Source organism: Ischnura elegans, chromosome 4, assembly GCF_921293095.1.
Source record: "Ischnura elegans chromosome 4, ioIscEleg1.1, whole genome shotgun sequence".
Classification (NCBI taxonomy): Eukaryota; Metazoa; Arthropoda; class Insecta; order Odonata; family Coenagrionidae; genus Ischnura; species Ischnura elegans.
In genome coordinates, this window is record NC_060249.1 from 99,110,454 (window position 1) to 99,123,000 (window position 12,547).

The window sequence follows — 12,547 nt, forward strand, 5'->3', positions numbered from 1 at the left end:
TGGGCGACCTAATGAATAATAATCACTCGGAAACTCTTCCAGTCCCAAACAAAGGAGCTGCCGCTCTACCCCGTTTCTTTCCTAACACTTGCCACTGAGCCTCACCCGTTTTGCCTCCCACAGGAGGACATTTTCGTGTGTGTTTCCGCCTTTGTCCTCACGCGGCTCTTCATTTTTAGATGCGGCACAAAGGAGGCGGAGGAGACGACTGAAGACAGGAAGCTGAGAAGTGGTCCACGAAACTGCGTCTGCAACAATTGTGGAATGCTAAAATTTCCCTCTTCCTTTCGGCTAATCTCTTGAGACGCCAGCAGGGATATACCCTCCGCCGTGGAACAGGAGGAAGAAGTGAATTGAGGGAGAAGGCAGGGGCGTGTAACGGGGCCACCGTTGTTCCTCGTGGGCGGATTGGAAAACGCCCGTGTATGTGCTCCGCGTCTTTGAATGGGTGATCGCCGGGAGGAGGATGTTGAAGCGGAAAGAGACGTGGGGAGGGAAGGCGGTTGGCCGTCGGGGGTTTCGGAGGGACTGACGGGAGGAGGTGGAGGGATTGGGCGGGCCGATAAAAATCGCTTTGCCTTCGCGATCTCGAGCGCTTCTCCTCCGGATGCGACGGAGGCCGCACACTCAAAGGGTCCACCGACAGACGGGAGTGCCAGAGACACGGCCGAGACGAAGCCCGCGGCGGAGGGCAGAGTGCAGAAGGGAAAAGGAGGTTGCGATTGAGTGGAGGAATAAGAAGGGAGAAGGACGGTGAGCGGGTGTGGTGTCAGCGGCTCATTCGTGGGTGAGAGGAGTGCTCAGTTTGACGGCGATCCAACATCTCTCCTCAGTCAGCGGGAAAGGATTACGGGCAAAGGGTCGGGAGTGCTTCCTCAAGTGCAGGATTAACGGCTCTACTGACCACATTTCCCAGCAGGTGAGATCCAATAGGCATTGTATGTACCCATTTGCCAACACCATCACTGAGAATTTTCCGCCGCCATTATGGATACATTTAAGATTAGACTACGGGGGCATGAATATTCTGTTCACCTATGACTTGCTAATAAAACTCGATAGTACATCCTGTCCGGTATTTCAGCTACCATTGTTTTTAATATTTGAGCATATATCAACGTCCATTCATCACTTATAAATGAATTACAGAATGTATGTATAGAAATATCTAAATGGCAATTCATAAAGACAAATACTGAGAAAACTTGCTCGGTTTAAATTGAGGCTGAGATGCAGGTGGTGGCAAAAAACCGAACTTCACGCAGCTGAGGATATTTGAATTTTACTGAAGGTACTACGGTACTAAGCAAATTATTAAATTATGAGTAAATTCAAGAAGTTAATATTTTATTCAATTAATATTTTTATATCGGTATGTTGGGGATAATTTTCGCAGGAAAACCTTTGAAATTTACGAAAATAATAATACCTTATTTTAGTTAAAAAAAGAAATAATTATTCTTTTCCAGGAAGAAAGGCGAATACAGCTAAATATACCCAGGAGACTTCAACGCCTGACGTGAAAGCACTCATTATCCAGAGACTTCTACGCCCGCTGATAAAATTCCCGCACCAAAATTCGAGTGAAACAGAGGATTGAGGAAATGTCCCACGACATTGACCGGCTGAGACGGCCGCCTCCCCGCAAGTCGAGCTTGGCCGCGTCCGAGCCCATCGCCCTGCTCAACGCCTCACGGGGCTTCGAGGTGCGCACCGGTCGGTTCGCGGCCAGCACGGTGGCGTCGCGTATTCGAGGCTCGGGCTCCGACTCGGAGGGCCTGTCCAACGAGACGCTGGGCGACGAGGAAGAGGAGGAGGGGGAGGAAGAGGAGGAGGACGAGGAGGAGGAGGAAGAGGAGGAGATCGGGGAGGAGGGGCGGGGGAGGCGGAAGGGCTTCGTGGTCCGCGCCGCATTCCTCCTGACACCCAGCCGGGAGCTGACCATCGAGCGTGCCACGGGACTGTGCGAGAGAATGCGACTCCGATGCCCATTCTCTCTCTCAAGAACTGCCACTGGGATACTCTTCAAGTTTGCGGACATTGATGACTTCCGCACAGTGTTTCGGAAGGGATTTCATCGTGTAACAGGTGCTAGGAGATACTGGAAGGTAAGTCTTTCAAAAAGAATTTAACTTCAACGCCCTCAGTGATTGCTTCAATAACAGGGTTGATTTGTATAGATGAGGGTACGACTCACACCTTCCAAGCCATTCATTCATTCTCATTGCTGCAATTTTAAGACTCTTTGACTGCAAACCTTCATTTCACCCTATCCCGGGTTTATTATTTCGTTCTTGATCTTCTTCCTTGTGCTCTTCTCCTCAAATACTTTTATATTAAGCTCCTATTTACCTTCCATATAATTTGTCACACAATTACTGTGCCATAGGTAATTGTTATCCAACCGGTATATCTCTTGTATATAGCGCTCCACTCTTCCATTTCTTCCCCTATTCAACGGCATACTAAGTAAGGAGTAGGCAGTTGAAATTTATTCATGGAGGATAACCCATCCACTTTCCAGGGCTACCTCATACCACGAGGCTTTTTGAGTGTCTCTTAGGTTTAACGCATGTTATGCACATGGGGCATATTTCTGTTATGACGAAGACTCTCAGCATTTTCAAGTAGTTTAGCTATTTTAGCACGCTTCCACTAAGATCTAAGACTAAGAGTAAGATCTTCAGTTACTTCCTTTTTATTGCAAACACGAAATATTCACTAAAATTTGGGCCAATCATTCAAGGCTTGTTTAGTCTAAACGATGGTGATCTCAGCGCCTGAATGGAAAGCGATTTTTAAACCTAGAAAATGTACGGCCGGAGAATAGTTTTAGACACATTAACTTCATATAATGCCTCATGAATGAATTGGGTGCCGGTGTTCCCGTGCTTTCCTCCATTAACGCAAAATTACCAATTCTGAATAATTTTGCTAGATTTAATCGTAAATAATAGTATAAAGCTTTTTACAAATCCACTCCCATGCCGTATTCACTGCTAATGAAAGCAAAGAGAGAAGATAATTTTCTGATTTCCCCTGCACCCAACGATTAATGGCAAAGACGCTTCAGAAATTCGAGCAACCAGATCTGAAGGATTAAACCAATTTCAAAGAGAAATTTGCATAACATTTTTTTTTCTTTTTTGGTAAATTTAATGCATAAATTGTTCTTGGGCATACATTTTAAGCGGTGAAGGAAAATCCAGAAAAAAATATGCACTTAATAGTACTCCTCCTTCGACAGCCTTTAGTATATCCACTTAGCTACTACGCAGCATTAAATCCACTCTATCTACAGTACTTTTGGAAAAAAAACGTGAACAAACACAACAGTTAAACTACCGTTCGATTTCAGAGCTTATAAAATTATATATTCTCTAGAATACAGAACAAACGCCAAATGATGATTTATCCTTTCTTATTTTTATGGGATACACAAATACCTAACTTTGCAAACATTGAAGAATTTATCAAGGTCCCTTAAAAAAGTATGTTCCTCAAATAATAACCTCCTTCTATGAAAATGCACTCTTTAATTGAGATTTAGTTAACTTTATTATCAATTCTAATTAATTTTTGATTAAAATTTTCGTAAATTAATTCATCACGCCTTGCATGCATCAAAACAGTTTACCACCATTCAAATTCGATCATCTCTAATATTACCACTTGCAAAGTAGTTTTCCACGTCAATGTTTTGCAACAGACCAATTTTTCTCAAGCTTGTGGATAAAACACCTCTCTTTTACGTCGAAGGTCACAAAAACTACGAAAGAACTCTTGATTTCCATTCAAATGCTGATCAGAGCCGCGATACGTGAGCGATTTCCCGGGGGCTAGACTCGGCATCGCACATTTTATCTTAGATTCGATACCGCTCAACAAATTGCTTCATAATTTCATGCATCGATATGATCTTTTTGAAAAAACACGGAACAGAAACATTCACCTTCAATACGGAGTAGTGTGAATATTTCGGCGGAATATTTAAATATCTGACGATCCATCCGGAAACAAGTTTTATTCGATCTGCGTAGGAAGAATCTTTAAAGGTCATATCTCTCTGGCACATCAACGTTGAAACCCAATGACCTCCAAATTCTACGTCACAGAATGAGCTAAGGAAATATAAAAAAATGATATTTTTTCATGGTGAACATTATATTAAGCTATAAAAAATTATCTTGAAGATATGGATACTCACTGAGATGCAGATAGTATTGAGAAAGGTATAAGTCTGATTAGGCCACAAAACGAATAACAAAGTAAGCCTATTTTGCATCCATCGTCACCCATATTTAATGCCATACATTCCGTTGCGATGAGCGTCTTCATTTCTCTATTTTCTTAAATTTGAATAACTGAGGGCCAAGTAGCTAGTCATTTAAGTCATTGATGGAAAAACACTTCATGCTCGTACAATGATGTAGCCTTTGAAATTACAGGCATTCGAGAGCACCAACTATACTTTATTTTAGAGGTTGGTTCTCTGAGTTTTCATGTACTATTAGTGTTCACCTAAAATTCGTCATTAAAGTACACTTAATTAGAATACTTTGAGAAATTTTACTTGAATTAAACTAAAACTTTTTAGTCTGATTTAGGCATTCGAAAAATGTAGGATTTTCACCGATTATTCAAATGTAATGGCTATAGTTAACTGCCTATTTTCTGCTATTTTAGCCACGCATAAAGCGATTGTAGGAATTCAATATATTTAGTGCCAGGTTTATTATAATTGTCCACCACTGGAAAACATGCCTTCAAATAACCAAAAAAATAAAAATAACTTGAGGCACTAAATAAATGCCGGATAGCCATATTTCTACGAAAAATATTTTTTCAGAAAGTGCTTAAATATTACCTTAGGTGGATGAAAATCTTTACCCAAGTAGAATTTATGTCGAAAGGAGGAAAATATAAAGTACGTAATTAAAATTGCCCCTCCTTCCTAAAAGGTATATTTTTAATGGAATTGCCTTTAGCTGCTACACTGATCCATGATTAAGAGGACTGATTATCGGTCTGATCTCTTGAAGGTGGCTCTCCCGTGCCGACCCCTTCGGGCCTATGCGGTGATGGTGCATGACGTGCCCGAAGAGATCCCGCTGGACGACATCCGTTTCGCCCTGAGGCCCAAGTTCCCCTCCGTCATCGATGTGATCCGCGTCCGCGGCGTACCCAGCTCCCCTCCCCCGGCCGCCCGACGCAAGTCCACACCAGATAAAGGTAAGTCAGAACACATGAATGCCTTTCAATTCAATTCATGAACGCAGCATTTTTGGCGTCGTCCCCTTTGGAGAAACTATGCACATGAGAGATCAAGGTGGCTGCGCAATGAAGCTAATGTTGGAACCCCAACTTCAATGTGCCCATAGGTTACGCATACTGGAAATGACTATACAGTCATAACAGCTAATGTTGTCCATTGTCATAAGTTATGCCATGCATATAGATCTTCTTTTCATGAATATATATGTGGAATAGGAAATGGGAAAAAGCTTTTTATAAAAAGGTATTGGTAGTAAAATTATTACATATACCTTTTTATAAAAATCCAGATACTTCTATTTCTTAGTGAGTACTGAATTTATTAGGAATAAAATCTTCAACCGTTTGTAAACAACATGAAAACATACGATATCTCCGTAGTCAGCCAATTATGCCGTTCAAATTCGTCATGTAATGTCGAATGTTACGAGTTCGATCTTGGTCAAAAGGGAAGAACTAAAAAGTCACTCTTGCTTTAATCTCTGAGATTGGCAGATATTATACCGAAACGTTACAGTTAAATTACGAAAAGTAATTCACTATACCATAGGCGTCGCAAATACAGTGGTAAAAAACATTTGTAGTTCTTTATGGTTCATTATAAACAGAATTATTGGCTCAAGAGGCGTCTATGACAGGAGGAAGGTTGAAAACTAGTCATTTAATTGTAACACTCTCTTCTGACGCTGCACTAATATTTATCATGAAACAGATTAATTCATTTCTGTGATATGTGATTTGCTACACGTGCCTTAGAAGGTCATCATGTCCACAAGGACCTTGCAACAGATACTGAATTCAAGTGCTACAACAGGACAACAATCCATCTTTTCAGTGATAATAATCACGTATAATAGGCAAGCAACATTTTGCGAAATAGTGTAAGAAACGAGTGTTATCTCCCAAAAGTCACTGGAATATAAGTAAAATACAGGCCATTTGTGAGCAGTCGCAATAAATTCTGTATAAATATGAATAAAATAAAAAAAAATAAAGTATGAAGGAGTATAGAATAGAAGAAGCTAATTTATCGCTATAGAGATGCCAAAACGGCAGATTTCTCAACTAAGATGAACATTTAAGTTTGTACTACTTCCCTTTCAAGTCTTGGAATTTCTTAAGTAGTCAAAACTGTATATTGATACTTAAGCAAACAGCCATTATCCTTTGTAAATGGAAACAAAACATAGGTGAAAAACATGTCACGAACTTACCAATTCCGTGCACGACTGTTGCTGAAGTGAATATTTAGACATTTCAACTTATTTGCATATTTGATTTAAGGCCAACACCAAATCGATGAAAAATACAATCCTCGAAAGATCCATAAACCACTTTCGAAACATCTTCAGGCATCTTAAAAATTACTGGAAAATTTGCCGTTGAAAATCATGAACACCACTTATTAAACACTATAAATAACATCCAAGCAGCTCAATGCCGTCTAACTCCATGCCAATATTGACAGGCAGGTAGAAGGATGAAAATCATTTTATCAAGGGCTATTCGTGACCACGGTCGAATTAAAAGAAATGAACAGCAAGATGATAATGGTGGTCTACTTACAATTGGTAGCCTGCTGACGCCCTCAATTCCGTACAAGGATGTTTTTTTGTGGCTGCCAACGGGATGATATCAGCTCGGTAGGGGTTCGGTGCAATCAAGCAAACCTCAGGGCGTTGATGAAAAAGATGCCGTGGTCGAAGGCATTAATTATTTTGCCTGCTGCCGTCATCCCTCCTTCACCATTGACAGGTTGAACCCATGCGTGGGAAAAAGAAGGGATTAAGACCAAGTGCTCCCGCAAATCCCGCATCCTACGCCTTTGTACCACGGACTTTCTTGAGAAAGCGAGCCTTTTCTTCCCGTGGGATAGTTCAATGTTGATTGTAATCAAAGGGAATTGATGATGCCGCAACTAGACAGGTTTAAGTCTCACGATTAGGACGTCCAGCCATAATTGGACCATGCTTCCTACGCTTAAAAATTCAAAAATCCACAGCAATCTGTAATTAACAACATACCACGCTCAGAGATTTTAAGCTGAATATATCGTCTAAAATCTGGTCCAAAGGGATTATTTTATGACTAGCAAGGAAAACCTTGGCAAATTAGAAAAAAATCAAAGCATCCGTTAAGGCAAATACCTCACACCGCGGTAGTATTACTTGAACACCTAGGTGGAATATTCCCAGTTAAGTAAAAATTGTTATCGTAAATTAATAAAACTTTCTTTGATCCGAGTGATGATTTAAATATTGAAATGAAATCTCATTTTAAAATAAATTAATACTAATTTAATGCGTATTCGACTATGATACGACCTTTTTCTTTCATAAATAAACCACGGAAGAATAAGGCTATTATGACGCTCTCCATCTTTTTCCCAAAGGTGTACTGTGCTACTCATTGAAGGAAATCGAGCACCAAAATTCAATTTAGATTATCAGACATAAAACTTTATTTCCTGTTTAAGGGATATTCGACTCCAGTTCATATATCGCTCATTCCCGGTGAGCGATATTGGTAATTATACTTGCAAATAATATCAATAAAGGCTCTAGTTAAATTACTTCTTTCTTTCCTCCTCTCATTGGGTATAAAATAAAATTCTACTTTTTTAATCTGAAACAGTTACAGCTTCAAGCATTAAAAATGTGTTTATTTAATTTAGCTAATTACTTTTGAAAAACGACATGCCATATAATTTTACGATTTATGTAAACCCTAAGCGTTTCATCCACGTATTTGAAAAGAAATCCAAACGAAGTAATGAGCACTGTATCGTTTTACCAATCGAAGAAAAAGTGTGGAATTCCAATGGTAGCCATGGGAGCTTGGGTTGCTGGGATGATAAAAGATTATGGAAAGGTCGCACTTATGATAAAAATTTTGAAAAAAACACCAATATGCTTAGGTAGATTATTAAAGCCAATTCACAGCCAAAGTAAAAATACGCATACACCTAAAAATGAAATATCTTACGATTTCTGATTCGATTAATGAAAATAAGCCCGAGGTCTTGTCTTTATCGGACTATTCTTCAAGAAGAACTCTCTAAATCACCCACTGAAAGCCTTTCTTTTCAATGACAGGAACCTGAACTTAGTAGATATCATTCGTTTTAGCATAAAGATTTCTTTCAAGATCCCACCTCGGTGATCAATGCAGCTCAAATATGAAAAATGAGGTATAGGGGCACAATTTCTCCCATATGCCTCAATTTTTCACGAAAAAAGCATGATTTCAATAACATTACGAATTTCCCATTTCCTTAGCAACGTGATTAAATCCTATAAAAATCATTTTGTCCACCTTATCTCCTCTGCAGTGGGAGCTAACAACAGCCAGTCGCAGGGTGCCGGGGACAAGGGGAAGACTTCGGCAGGGCAGTCGGGCGTGGAAGCCAAGAAGTTGGAGGGGGGAAACGGGGAGATGGGGGAAGGGGGCGTGGGGGTGGAGCTGGGGGATGAGGAAGAGGAGGAGGTGGACGGGAAGGGGGGAAAGGGGGAGGGGGAAGGCGAGGAGGGCAAGGGGACAACCCCGACGAGCAGGGCGGCGGCCGAAGAAGGACGCCAAAGCGGAAAGGTATGTATAATGCAGCAAATGACAGAAATGGTGGGCCCACAAATGATAGAAAGGGTGGGGAAATAAAGGCATTATAGTAAGTGCTTAGTTACGACGCTTTTATTTCTTCTATTACGCTCGGAGTAAATTATAATAGCCCGATATGGTAGCTACCTCGCATATTTATATTTAATATTTGACATTTTTTCTAAGTAAATATGCCGGTCATAATATACATAAATTGCTATGATTCCCCGTGGACCGGGGATCGAACAAAAAACCTTAAGCTTTCCGGGCTACAGCGTAAACCACTGCGCTATCCAGGTTCTTGGATTCCTAAGGCATTGTACCGAGGCTCATGATACTAGAAGCTAGGCCATCGCGGTTCATCAAGGATGTTAGCGCGAGGGAGAATGGACTTCAAAGAAGTTACAACCGGTTTAGAGCCTTAAACCTGGGCTAAATCCGTTCATTGGCATCATTTGTAAAAATTCGAAGCGGCCGAATTTCACCGCCATTCACGTGGCAGGCTTTGAAATATTTTTCAGTCGTTACATTTACCAAAAAGTTTTGAAATATCTACAAGAAACAAAATTTCCCTTGATTTTTTTTTCAATAAAGTGACAATAATTGTGTTGTAACTATTAATATTATTCATCATTTTCTTAAAGCAGCGTTAAAAATATTAAATTTAGTCAACAGCAAGCTTTCATTTGGTTATTTATGTACTTCCGAAATAGAGAAAAGGGGTGAATATATTTGGCGGATTGTCAATTGCCTACAGTGACGACTTTGTAAGACACCGTATTAAGCCGTCCAATCTATGAAATATTCGCATGTAACTGACAAAATGTGGTTAAATGACAATATTTATATTAATTCACTCCTAATTGCCTAGAAATATGGTCACTTTAACTATAAAAAAGAAATAAAAATATTGTTGTTTGACAATTTTTTTTTTTAAAGTTCTACTCTTTCAGGAAAAATCTGAGAGAAATTATTTGACAGAAAATTTGGAGATGGTATTGATCGAAAAATAATTAAATCACAATTACAATATTGACACGGTTTGGAAACTTCTGAAAATAGCTATGAAACTAACCATAGGTTATCTTTTATTTAGTTTAATTCGTATAGAACATTTCGCTAATCACTACGGCTTTTCCTTTAGCGTTACTCTATTTCCATCTTCTGTATTGTGGCTTTTATGTCAATTATTTTCTTCTTTTTCCTTCTACCCCGTTTACCCAGCATTTTCTCCTCTATTCCTGTCTCCAGCGCCCACACTCCCTTCATTAAACTCTCTGTTATTTCCCCGCCTTTTACATTTCCCCTCCAGAAACTTTGCCTCCTCGCCTCCTCATTTCAACAGTTCTCTTACCTCAGCGTCGATGTTACGTACCCGTCAACTCTAGCCTGCATTTCCGAAACTTCGCGTCAGGCTGAGTTACGACGAACTCTTTCCAGCCCGCATACAAAACGATCCTCATATCTGGCTGGGCAGATTAACTGATGGCACAGAGGTATTGAAACTCTGTAATAAATAAATGATGAGTGCGCTCAAGTAAATTTTAATTATGAATAGACTTTCATCAAGCCACAGGGAAGGTGATAAAAAATATCTCTTAGTAATTTAGCGGAATAAAACACTACAATTCATGTTATATTAGTTTTATCTAAATAATCTTTTAGGAACGTCACACAAAACTAAGTAAATATTTAATTTTCACTCATTAAAGGGTGCCACGCCCACTGCGTCCTCGACGCCGAGCCGCGCCAAGACGGCGCCGGGCGCCCCCGCTTCGAACGCGGCGACACCGCCACCCCCGTGCCCGCCGCACATCAGGGTGACCCTCACGTCCCAGGAGGAAGCGAACATCTTGCTGCAGGTGGGTCTCGACTTCTACGGAGCCACACACTTCCCAACCGAGGCCCCACCATCCGGAGGCAAGAAGAAGTCGGGCCCTGGGGCCGGGGGCGGAGGTGCCGGGGGCAGAGGAGGCCTCGGAGGGGCTGTGGTCAAGCCCGGGGCCTTAGTCTGCGACTGGACTCCTGGGGGTATCCGGCGACGTGTCAAAGATCTTCTTCCCGTGTTTGACTCGAGGTTCGCCGCACCGACGGAGCGAAAGGTCAAGCCCAGATCGCAGTAGAGACCCCTAGAACGGGGCATTGTTTCTTCCTCTCGCGAGGATGAATTAAAATGCCTAAAAAATAAAGAGTAACCTCCACTCTAAGATATTCACGCCAGAAAATCCTTTCCCTGTCATCTCGCGAATATCAAATAGTAACGATATGTTTTGGAGAACAGTGAGGTATGGATATTCTTGGATTAATACCCAATACTGATCCATTTTTGTCGAACCATTTATAACGATAAATATGATGATACGTGTATGGTAGGTGAATGAGAAGGAAACATGTAACATCGTATTTATTTTATTTCTTTGGCAAAAAGGTGTACCTAAAACCTTTTATGTTTGTTTATAGTTTTTTTAAATTCAAAATTAGAGAAAAAATATTTTATTGTCAGTCAAATTCATGATCTAGACTACATGTAGCCTTATAAAGGACAGGATATACGTAAGAGAATAAGCCTTATCTCAATTCACAATACAAAGCTAGGTAACGTTAAATAATTTGACAGAAAGAAATAATTACCTTTGTTTCCAATGTGCTGGTCACTCTATTCAATTGAGACAACGATTTTTATTATATGATAGCAAATCGATTTGAAAGAATTTAAAATTCCGTTTTACCTCTTTTAAAAGGAAAATTTGTTGCATTCTTAACATTTTTCTTCAATTTATAGATAATGATTCATTTTTTTATTGCTGGTAATTTAACTTAATTAATTACCACTAAAAATCACCAATTAAAGTAAGAAAACCAATTACTATCATGTTGAGCACGACAGGAATAATACATGGGTATATTTTGTCGTTGGAAAGTTACACATAATAAAAAATACGATAGTATAAAGGATACTATTAAGCTAATGCTAAGCCATTATTTTAAGCATTAAATTTTTATAACACTGAATTAAAAGAAACCATACAAATTTTTGTAAATGTGTGTTTTCTACAGCTAAACGGTTAGTAAGAACGCCTAAAATTTACTGCACTGACTTGAAGTATTTTTTTAAATACTGGTCTCACTAGGCTTTATTACACTGTATGACGCTAATGGTACGAATGGAAGGCTATAATGGAAATAATAAATATAGTAGATATCAAATAAACTGAAAAAATTCCTATGGTGTCATGCATGACATCTCTTAATACTAATAAATAACCAGCCAAGAGGCTAAGGGAGAAAAATCAAAAATGTACAGAGTTGTTTCTGTAATTACAACATTATTTTAATAAATATAAATTTCTATCGCTTATTTATGGTGAGAAAATGCATTTTAAATTCATTTAAGTTTAGAAAAATCGATTAAATACAACAAAAACGACGAATAAATTCATAATTTCTTCTTTCCTTAGCAACCATTCAAATCATAGACATCAAAAATTAAAAAAATCTCCAATTGGAAAAGGGGAAAGAGTGATATATTGCACATGAAAGTTTGAGAGTCTATGAAATTACGATAATGATTGCGTATCCATACTTTACACTTGGAAAAAGATGTTTGAGAGAGGTAATAAAAAATTTAATCATTAAAATATTCAATATGTTATTCATAGCGGATGCCTCAGATGTAAAA

The 12,547-nt window shown here is 39.5% G+C and overlaps 1 protein-coding gene across 1 annotated transcript; it reads left to right on the forward strand.

The window, feature by feature from the left end:
- The first annotated feature begins 614 nt into the window (after positions 1–614).
- LOC124158206 lies at positions 615–12,226 on the forward strand. Its single transcript, XM_046533394.1, has 6 exons — positions 615–919; positions 1,470–2,108; positions 5,043–5,232; positions 8,606–8,730; positions 8,773–8,862; positions 10,581–12,226. The coding sequence occupies exons 2-6, from the start codon at positions 1,605–1,607 to the stop codon at positions 10,989–10,991; spliced, it is 1,320 nt and encodes a 439-aa protein (XP_046389350.1). The 5' UTR covers positions 615–919; positions 1,470–1,604; the 3' UTR covers positions 10,992–12,226.
- The last annotated feature ends 321 nt before the right edge of the window (positions 12,227–12,547 follow it).